Source organism: Oncorhynchus masou, chromosome 11 (genome assembly GCF_036934945.1).
Source record: "Oncorhynchus masou masou isolate Uvic2021 chromosome 11, UVic_Omas_1.1, whole genome shotgun sequence".
Classification (NCBI taxonomy): domain Eukaryota; kingdom Metazoa; phylum Chordata; class Actinopteri; order Salmoniformes; family Salmonidae; genus Oncorhynchus; species Oncorhynchus masou.
The window spans coordinates 59,367,697-59,379,015 of record NC_088222.1 but is presented as its reverse complement, the minus strand read 5'-3'; the positions used below and the strand labels follow the sequence as shown (position 1 = coordinate 59,379,015).

The window sequence follows — 11,319 nt, the reverse complement described above, 5'->3', positions numbered from 1 at the left end:
TCAGCAGAAAAAGAAGGGCATCCAGAGGAAGGAGCGCATAGCAGCGCCTGCCGCCATGCCCGCCAGTAGCCCCAGTGCCACCTGTTCTCCTACGCCGTCGTACGGGTCTCTCTGGATCAGTATGTGGTGGGTACCTGAGAGAGATGGAGGGTGAGACAGGATGCTTAATATATGGTGTACTACTGTATACAGGAGGATAGGTGAATATATGAGTGTGCTTTATCAGAATTTTCAGATTTGATATAACCAGGATAGTTTTCTCAACAACTGATTTCAGGGAGTCTTGGAAAGGATTTCTCGATTCACACTGTTTACTTGCTGACATCAGTCGTATTCACTAGGCACCAAACGGAAGAAAACGGACTGAAACAGGGAGGGACTACCTGAACTTGTTTTTTATTGCAAAAAGTTTTGCTACGGTGTGCAGTAATGAATATGACCCAGAGCTCGGGTGTGTTGTCTTTACCTGATCCAGGAGCCAGGTAGATGGTGTTGTGGCCGTCCATTGGGACGGACGGGTAGGAGTCGTTATACGGGTCATACACAAACTGAAAAGTAAAGGGAAGGAAAAGAAAAGGGATAAAACAAGACTGTACTCTGAGCATCCCAATAAACATTGATCATACACTGTATGCTATGGGTATATGGATATGGGATATATTGACACAGTACTCAGTGGTGCACGTTGTAGAAATATAATGGGTTACTTACTGGGTTTCGTCTCACCTCTAGAATTGTCAATTTCCACGCTCTGCCAAAATAGAATGAGAAAATGAGAAAGAAAGGAAGGGAGAATTAGAGAGAGAGTGTGAGAGAAATACAGAATGTGTACTGTAAAACCGAGGGAGTGTGTGTGTGTGTGTGTGTGTGTGTGTGTGTGTGTGTGTGTGTGTGTGTGTGTGTGTGTGTGTGTGTGTGTGTGTGTGTGGGAAAGAGAAAGAATACAGACTCACAGTGCCTCGTCCTCACTGTTGGCACACAGGATCACTGTGGTACTGTCTCTAAGCTGCACCACCACCAGGTTTTCCCTGGGGTGGTTCTCTGGGGGGGAGAGACCTGCACAACAACAGAGACAGATAGGGTTACACACACATTATTAGGGTGTCCATATTAGGACAGCCTCAGTATAAACTGGTGTTGTGTCAGTCTAATATGGACACCGTACATTTCAATGCTTTATTCGGGTCCACAGCAAAGGCACAAATCTTTTGTAGGTAAATAAAGATATTTGGACTCCACGTTCTTTCTGTAATAAAGAATGCAGCATGTCTCAAGAAACTCTGGTCAAAAGTAGTGCATTATAAGCCCAGGAAATAACCCCAATCTTTCCATACACTCCCCCCTCACCTGCACACTCCAGGCCAGACTTGACGCTCACACAGCTGGTCTTGAGGCCCACTCGGTGCTCAAATTCTCGCCTACTGTCCGTCTTGTAGAAGGCCAGGGTTCCATCGATCCACAGGTCACACCAATTCAGCTTCCAGTGTTTTAGGATAGAGGCTGAAGGAAGTAAGTAAGGAAGAGAGGGAGGGAGGAAAGGAGAGAGGGAGGGGGAGATGGAGTGTGAAGTGGAGTAGAGTAGATTTGGGGTTAGTTTATGATGTCTAGTTTTCAATCGGTCAGGTCGAATTTGACAACTGTGTATACTTGTATTTAGTTTATCCACATACTGAAATGCTCCAGCTATTTTCATCTATTCACATTAACTGAAATGCACCGTCAGCCATATTCTGTCTCAATTCAGCACATGCCCATTTCAGTCAATGATTCTGTAGTGGGAGAACACTACAGAACCTACAGCCATTTGAAGTGTTTTTTATTTATATGGTTGAAGCTCTAAATCCGTTGTTGTTTTTCTCCGGTGGTTGTGGTTGGCTTGTGGCCTGTCTGTGTGAGTCACTGATTTGCTAACGCTCATTAGATTATGGCCAGGCTGCACAAGTAGAGTGAGGATTGGAATTTCATAACCATCGTAACATTCACCTTCTAGAATGATTCTGATCTTATTTAAAAGTCTAAATCAATCGATCTTGATGGCATCAACAGTCTTAAGAACATGGGAGAACAGTTTTTGGAGTGAGTGGCATGGACTGCGAATGGGAGAAAAGATTTCTACAGACCTCACACGCCACTTAACCTGTCTTTCAAAGTGTACTATATAGTGGTGATATCACTCTTATACTAGTGCCCCACACAACTTCTTATGCTTTGTTGAGCCGTTGAGGTCTATACTTGGTAAAGATAGTACCTGTAAAGGCTAAGGCTGTATCCCAGATCAAAACATGTAGACACTAGGTTAGACTACAACATTATTCGAGAGACATTGAAGCTACAGTACTCACTCTGTCTCCAGAGCCAGTCTGACTTCAGGAGAGCCATGGGTCAGTGAGCTGTCCACAACACAATTCCTCACCCCAAATAATATGTTTGTGACAGGAGAGTTTGTCCTGTGTATGTTGAGAGTTTGTTCTTGGTTGAGGAGCTGTCTGCAGAGAAACAGAGGGACATATGGTGCCTTAATTCTGATTCTGGCCCACACGTCTAATCTGAGAGCGAGGGGCGGAGACCGGGGATAAACTAGATCATTTGGGATTAGTGGGCCTGGATTGGCCACACCCTTTCTCCTGACTCATCTACCTCTTCCCTCTCGGACTGGAATGTTCTCACTTCCTGTCTCCTCCACCTCCTCTTCTTCCTCCTCTATTTACTCTGCTTTGCCTCTATTTATTATATCATCTCATCTGCCTTTAGGAACGAGGGTTATTGGACTACTGCATATGTTGATAGTGTGTAGTGAAAAAGGCATACCACACTAACACACCTAAATCCCTGCATGAGTTAGATAACTGTTACAGTTTCTTTGGGTCACTGGTGAGAACCTTTTTTCCTTAAACCCCCATCATTAGCCAAATAGTGGTCCTTCTGCATACATTTTTTTTTGGACCGGACCACTGGGCTAAAGTTTGACCAGCCCATCTGGCATTTTCTCAAACTGCCCTATGGCCAGTCCATTTCTGCTTCCTGTTTTAGCTCAGATGCACTTGTGACCCGAGTATTCTTGAGTCACTGTTGTAATACCATTATGAAAGCTGTCCAAGTCTTTTCACAAACAGAAATGTGGGTCTGCCAATTATATGCTGTTGAACCCAGTGGAAATGCTAAGGCGTATCAGATTGATTCAGTAGGGAATCACCTTGGCTCTATTTTAAACCTTACTAGAAGACTGTCTATTCTGTCCAAGTGAGCCAATCCCATGGAGGTATAATGATGACCTCATTTCTGTTGCCTGTATCATGGACACTGCCTCAGGTCAGTGCGTGATATAGAGGGTTTGAGTTTGAGATGGTTAGAATGATCTGGATATAGCCAATTAGAAATTGCAAAACAATATCAATAACTGTATTTATAGAAGTATACATACATTAGGTATTTATTGATGCATTATTACTAATCATAATGTAATATTACACAATGAATGTCTCTATAACATAGTCCATCCCTGCCATGGTGGAACTGGGAATTTTGGGAAGTTGAAGCTCATGTACTGCAAGGAATTATCTGGAAGTTGAAGCTCATTTATTACATTCCTACACTATTTAAAAACTCTAAAATGCTATTTGGAGAACAGCAAAAACAAGCACATATCAAATCAAATTGTATTTGTCACATGTGCCAAATACAACAGGTGTAGACCTTACGGTGAAATGATTTCTTACAAGCCCTTTAACCAACAATGCAATAAGTAGATAAGTAGATAATAAGTAGATAAGTAAGAAATAAAACAAAAAGAGCAGCAGTAAAATAACAGTAGCGAGGCTATATACAGGGGTTACCAGTACAGAGTCAATGTGGAGGCTATATACAGGGGTTACCGGTACAGAGTCAATGTGGAGGCTATATACAGGGGTTACCAGTACAGAGTCAATGTGGAGGCTATATACAGGGTGTTACGGTACAGAGTCAATGTGGAGGCTATATACAGGGGTTACCGGTACAGAGTCAATGTGGAGGCTATATACAGGGGTTACCAGTACAGAGTCAATGTGGAGGCTATATACAGGGGTTACCAGTACAGAGTCAATGTGGAGGCTATATACAGGGTGTTATGGTACAGAGTCAATGTGGAGACTATATACAGGGTGTTATGGTACAGAGTCAATGTGGAGGCTATATACAGGGTGTTGCGGTACAGAGTCAATGTGGAGGCTATATACAGGGGTTACCAGTACAGAGTCAATGTGGAGGCTATATACAGGGGTTACGGTACAGAGTCAATGTGGAGACTATATACAGGGTGTTACGGTACAGAGTCAATGTGGAGGCTATATACAGGAGTTACAAGTACAGAGTCAATGTGGAGGCTATATACAGGGGTTACCAGTACAGAGTCAATGTGGAGGCTATATACAGGGGTTACCAGTACAGAGTCAATGTGGAGGCTATATACAGGGGTTACCAGTACAGAGTCAATGTGTGAAGGCACAGTTTAGTCGAGGTAATTGCGGTAATTTGTACATGAGGTAGAACTAAAGTGACTATGCATAGATAATAATCAGAGAGTAGCAGCAGCGTAAAAGAGGGAGCAGGGGGGCTGTTCAGGAGTTTTATGGCTTAGGGGTAGAAGCTGTTAAGAAGCCTTTTGGACCTAGACGTGATGCTCCGGTACTGCTTGCCGTATGGTAGCAGAGAGAACAGTCTACAGTTGAAGTCGGAAGTTTACATACACCTTAGCCAAATACATTTCAACTCAGTCTTGCAATCATAGTAAAAATTCCCTGCCTTAGGTCAGTTAGGATCACAACTTTGAATTAAGAATGTGAAATGTCAGAAAAATAGTAGAGAGAATTATTTATTTCTGCTTTTATTTCTTTCATCACATTCCCAGTGGGTCAGAAGTTTACATACACGCGATTAGTATTTGGTAGCATTGCTTTTAAATTGTTTAACTTGGGTCAAACGTTTCGGATAGCCTTCCACAAGCTTCCCACAATAAGTTGGGGGAATTTTGGCCCATTCCTCCTGACAGAGCTGGTGTAACTGAGTGAAGTTTCTAGGCCTCCTTGCTTGCAGACCCTTTTTCTATGGGTTGAGGTCAGGGCTTTGTGATGGCCACTCCAATACCTTGACTTTGTTGTCCTTAAGCCATTTTGCCACAACTTTGTAAGTATGATTGGGGTAATTGTCCATTTGGAAGACATATTTGCGACCAAGCTTTAACTTCCTGACTGAAGTGCACCAGCCCCGCCTGCAGCAAAGCACCCCCACAACATGATGCTGCCACCCCCGTGCTTCACGGTTGGGATGGTGTTCTTCGGCTTGCGAGCCTCCCCCTTTTTCCTCCAAACATAACAATGGTCATTATGGCCAAACAGTTCTATTTTTGTTTCATCAGACCAGATGACATTTCTCCAAAAGGTACGATATGCGTCCCCATGTGCAGTTGTAAACCGTAGTCTGGCTTTTATATTGCGGTTTTGGAGCAGTGGCTTCTTCCTTGCTGAGCAGCCTTTCACGTTGTGTCGATATAGGACTCGTTTTACTGTGGATATTAGACACTTTTCTACCCATTTCCTCCAGGATCTTCACAAGGTCCTTTGCTGTTGTTCTGGGATTGATTTGCACTTTTCGCACCAAAGTACATTCATCTCTAGGAAATATAACGTGTATCCTTCCTAATCGGTATAACGGCTGCGTGGTCCCATGGTGTTTAGACTTGAGTACCATTGTTTGTACAAATGAACGTGGTACCTTCAAGCATTTGGAAATTGCCCCCAAGGATGAACCAGACTTGTGGAGGTCTACAATTTTTTTCTGAGGTCTTGGCTGATTTCTTTTGATTTTCCAATGATGTCAAGTAAAGAGGCACTGAGTTTGAAGGTAGGCCTTGAAATACATCTACAGGAACACCTCCAATTGATTCAAATGATGCCAATTAGCCTATCAGAAGCTTCTAAAGCCATAACATCCTTTTCTGGAATTTTCCAAGCTGTTTAAAGGCACAGTCAACTTAGTGTATGTAAACTTCTGACCCACTGGAATTGTGATACAGTGAATCATAAGTGAAATAATCTGTCTGTCAACAATTGTAGGAAAAATTACTTGTGTCATGCACAAAGTAGATGTCCTAACCGACTTGCCAAAACTATAGTTTGTTAACAAGAAATTTGTGGAGTGGTGGAACACGCGTTTTAATGACTCCAACCTAAGTGTATGTGAACTTCCGACTTCAACTGTATGTCTAGGGTGGCTGGAGTCTTTGACCATTTTTAGGGCCTTCCTCTGACCCGCCTAGTATAGAGGTCCTGGATGGCAGGCAGCTTGGCCCCAGTGATATACTGGGCCGTATGCACTACCCTTTGTAGTGCCTTGCGGTTGGAGGCTGAGCAGTTGCCATACCGGCAGTGATGCAACCAGTCAAGATGCTCCCGATGGTGCAGCTGTAGAACCTTTTGAGGATCTGAGGACCCATGCCAAATCTTTTCAGTCTCCTGTGGGGGAATAGGCTTTGTCGTGTCCTCTTCATGACTGTCTTGGTGTGTTTGGATCATGATAGTTTGTTGGTGATGTGGGCACCAAGGAACTTGAAGCTCTCACCCTGCTCCACTACAACCCCGTCGATGAGAATGGGGGCGTGCTTGGTCCTCTTTTTCCTGTAGTCCACAATCATCTAATTCGTCTTGATCACGTTGAGGGAGAAGTTGCCGAACACCGCCCGAACAACGAGAGGGACCGACTCCGGCGGAAGTTGTGACACTCAGGATCTCGTCATAATATTTTTGTGCATTCAAATTGCCATTCGTTGTCTGTAGCTTATACCTGCCCATACCATAACCCCACTGCCACCATGGGGCACTCTGTCCACAATGTTGACATCAACATTACATTCTCTGGCAACAACTCTTGTGGACCTTCCTGCAGTCAGCATGCCAATTGCAAGCTCCCTCAAAACTTAAGACATCTGTGGCATTGTGTTGTGTGACAAAACTACACATTTAAGAGTGGCCTTTTAGTGTCCCCAGCACAAGGTGCACCTGTGTAATGATCATGCGGTTGCTGTATTATCTTGGCAATTGAGAAATGCTCACTAACAGGGATGTAAATACATTTGTACACAACATTTGGGAGAAATAAGCTTTTTTGTCCGTATGGAACATTTCTGGGATATTTTATTTTAGCTGATGAAACATGGGACCAACACTTTACATGTTGTTTTTTCACTCTAAAATTGCATCTTTATAATAAATGATTGCATACATCTATCATCGCATTACTAGACTAATTTAAGATGGGCTATTATTCCTAATGTGATGAGTAGATCACATAGTCATAATTTAGGATAATAATGTAACTCAATCCCTCTATGCTGGTGTCAGATTAGAGTATTTTCTTTGTCTTCTCTTTTCAGCCATTTGCTTTCTAAACATTGTTTTTCTTCCGATTGTATTGTAAAATATTGCAATTGGCCTATTTAACTGCCTTTCAGTGACCACTGCAACAATCAGCACACACTGCCCAAACTGCACACTTAAAACAATCTAAAGCTAATGATTCTCTGTGGCCAAATCATGCTCTCTGGTCTAGTATTTTGAATTGATATAGCTAATTTTGGTACATTTAATAAAATGTACTTTAGAGGAAGCTTACCTTCTCCTAGACTATTGGATGTGCCACCTATGCCAACATCAATGTGAAAGTAACCAGTGCATAAAACAGCTGGCTGAGTTCAAATTCAAAGCAATAAACGCCTGACCAGCAAACTGTCTGGCATTGTCTCTGCGCTCTGCTTTCTTAAAGTGAGAGACAGGGGCGCAGGCTGACAGCTTCTCTCCGAGCGATTTCATCGAGATTGGAATGATTTTAGTCTACATTTTTGTAGCCTACTTTTACATTTTTTGGTCTTGAGCTAGGGTATGTCAGCATACCCTGCCAAACCAAACTGAAGCCCCTGTCTCAGGGTTTGACCTTGAACTCGACTCTATTTTTTCTCTCTGTACACTCTGTGGCCACTAGATGGTCCTATTCCTACCCCTGTCAGTAGCACAACACTATTGTATTGAAGATCATGGTCAGCAAAGTCAGCAGTGGCCCACTGAGTTCCATGACATTAAATTACATAACATGACAGTCCCTCAACATTCATCATAGCCCACCAAATGCATTTCTCTACTAGTGTGTTCTGTAGGATATTGTATCAGTGGTCAATGGTACTAGATGTTGGTGACAGTAGTAGTGTTTAGAGTGTAAGTGTTTTTAGACACAGCCCACCAACTTCCTGTTAAGATATCAGACCCTCTTTAACCCAATCAACTTCCTGTCCTGTTAAGATAACAGACCCTCTTTAACCCAATCACTGGCCTGCCCGAAATAACACTGACTTCGAGCTGTTTGGAAAGCACTCTGTCAAAAGGGGCTACATAACGTATATCATATGTCAATAACATTCATGACAGCTCGTGTCTTGACAATTATCTCAACAATCATGATGACACAAACCAATGTGTGGTTCAGCTAATTTGCTTGGTAAAACCCCAGCCAACTTGTAAAATAACTATCAGCTGTCACCTGTTACAACATTATTATGACATCAATCAATTATATGGCTTCTAGGAAAGATCAAGTCAAGTCATTCTGTAAACTGCACAGGCCTATCACATTACTTGTGGTGATAAAAGCAGAATTAGACTGCAGGGTCTGCAAATGTCAATAGATTTCAGAAGACTGTGCTCTCTGCAAATTAACCCTTAGAGTTGATCAGTTTTTCACAGTTCCTGACATTTAATCCTAGTAACAAAATTCCCTGTTTTCGGGTCAGTTAGGATCACCACTTTATTTTAAGAATGTGAAATGTCAGAATAATAGTAGAGAGAGTTATTTATTTCAGCTTTTATTTCTTTCATCATCATCGTTTTGGGTAGCCTTCAACAAGCTTCCCACAATAAGTTGGGTGAATTTTGGCCCATTCCTCCTGACAGAGCTGGTGTAACTGAGTCAGGTTGGTAGGCCTCCTTGCTCGCACATGCTTTTTCAGTATGCCCACAAATTTTCTGTAGGATTGAGGTCAGGGCTTTATGATGGCCACTCCAATACCTTGACTTTGTAATAATTTTCCTACCTCAAGATGCCATCTATTTTGTGAAGTGCACCAACCCCTCCTGCAGCAAAGCACCCCCACAACATGATGCTGCCACCCTCGTGCTTCACGGTTGGAATGGTGTTCTTCGGCTTGCAAGCATCCCCCTTTTTCCTCCAAACATAACGATGGTCATTATGGCCAAACGGTTCTATTTTTGCTTCATAAGACTAGAGGACATTTCTCCAAAAAGTATGATCTTTGTCCACATGTGCAGTTGCAAACCATAATCTGTTTTTTTAATGGCGGTTTTGGAACAGTGGCTTCTTCCTTGCAGAGCGGATATAGATACTTTTGTACCTGTTCCCTCCAGCATCTTCACAAGGTCCTTTGCTGTTGTTCTGGGATTGATTTGCACTTTTCGCACACCAAAGTATGTACATCTCTAGGAGACATAACGTGCCTCCTTCCTGAGCGGTATGACGGCTGTGTGGTCCCATGGTGTTTATACTTGCGTACTATTGTTTGTACGGATGAACGTGGTACCTTCAGGTGTTTGGAAATAGCTCCCAAGGATGAACCAGAAATGTGGAGGTCAACAAATTTTTTCAGAGTTCTTGGCTGATTTCTTTTGATTTTCCCATGATGTCAAGCAAAAAGGTACTGAGTTTGAAGGTAGGCCTTGAAATACATCCACAGGTACACCTCCAGTTGAATCAAATGATGTCAATTAGCCTATCAGAAGCTTCTAAAGCCACGGCATAATTTTCTGGAATTTTCCAAGCTGTTTAAAGGTACAGTCAACTTAGTGTATGTAAACTTCTGACCCATTGGAATTGTGATACTGTGAATTATACAATTATATGTGAAATATCTGTCTGTAAACAATTGTTGGAAAAATCACTTGTGTCATGCACAAAGTAGATGTCCTAACCGATTTGCCAAAACTATAGTTTCTTCACAAGAAATTTGTGGACTGTTTGTAAAACGAGTTTTCATGACTACAACCTAAGTGTATGTACACTTCTGACTTCAACTGTACCTGCTGCTAGCTCACCTCACATCAAACCCTTACACCAAACTAGCTAAGGTAACTTAATAGATTCTTTGTCTGGTGTGTTTATCTTCAGTTGCCACTGTAAAGCTTGGCCCTAAATTCCGTTGCATGTTTTTGTCCCTTTACTTAACCTCCTGGTAGCTTTCTGGGGCTGAGGCTTTTGAGTTTTTGTTGAGTTTGGTATTTTGGGGGTATTTTATTAGGATCCCCATTAGCTGTTGTGAAAGCGGCAGGTACTCTTCCTGGGGTCCACACAGAACATGAAACATAATATAGAACATCAACAGACAAGAACAGCTCAAAGACAGAACTACATCAAAGTTGTTTATTAAAGACACACATAGCCTGCATATCAATACATACACAAACTATCTAGGTCAAATAGGGGAGAGGCGTTGTGCCGTGAGGTGACTTGCCTAGTTAAATATTTTAAAAAACAGGTTAGAATTTGGTTTTCTGTTGACTTGTCATGTTTGTCTGATTCTATAAAACTCAAACTATCAAAAAAAGTGGGACTCCCACTGTTTGTTATTCGCATACAAAACATATTATAGTGCTATTATGTCCATCACTCATGATTGCCATGGCAATAGTGAAAACACAACAGAGCTCAAAAGGCAGGAATGCCAAGTAAGTTTTGCAAAGTCATCTGGCACAAATCTCCAATTTGATTTCCAATATTTCTTATAGAAAACCCTCCCTGCTATTGTCATGCTCATTCTATAGAGCAAAGGTATTCAACTCTTAGCCTACGAGGTCCGTAGCCTGCTAGTTTTCAGTTCTACCTGATAATTAAATAGAATGGAATAAATGGAACCGAGTCAAACATGTTGTTTCCATATGTTTGATACCCTTACATTCCATTCCAGCCATTACAATGAGCCCGTCCACCTATAGCTCCTCCCACCAGTCTCCTCTGGTAGCGACACTTCTGAATTGGTCCCTGTTTGACATTCACCTATAAGAAAAAGTTCCTCCCATTGTGTTTGCAAGGTTTTACCCAAGACAGTACAATATGAAGACAGAAACTGCTTTTCCAATAGATAGCCTACGAGGTCTTAGCCTGTTGGTTTTCAGTTCTACCTGATAATTAAATGGAATGGAATAAATGGAACACGACGTTGGCTCGCTAAGATCATGCGCATAAACAGTCATCCGCTCTAACGGTCGTCTCGCGCTGAACTGCGCATAT

The 11,319-nt window shown here is 42.3% G+C and overlaps 1 protein-coding gene across 1 annotated transcript; it reads right to left on the bottom strand.

Moving 5' to 3' along the window:
• LOC135548904 (pleckstrin homology domain-containing family B member 1-like) lies at positions 1-2,379 on the bottom strand. Its single transcript, XM_064978978.1, has 6 exons — positions 2,343-2,379; positions 1,348-1,500; positions 954-1,056; positions 712-751; positions 467-548; positions 1-134 (listed from the first exon to the last, which is right to left on the bottom strand). Exons 1-6 carry the CDS (start codon positions 2,377-2,379, stop codon positions 1-3), a joined length of 549 nt encoding a protein of 182 aa, XP_064835050.1.
• Between the last annotated feature and the right edge of the window lie 8,940 nt (positions 2,380-11,319).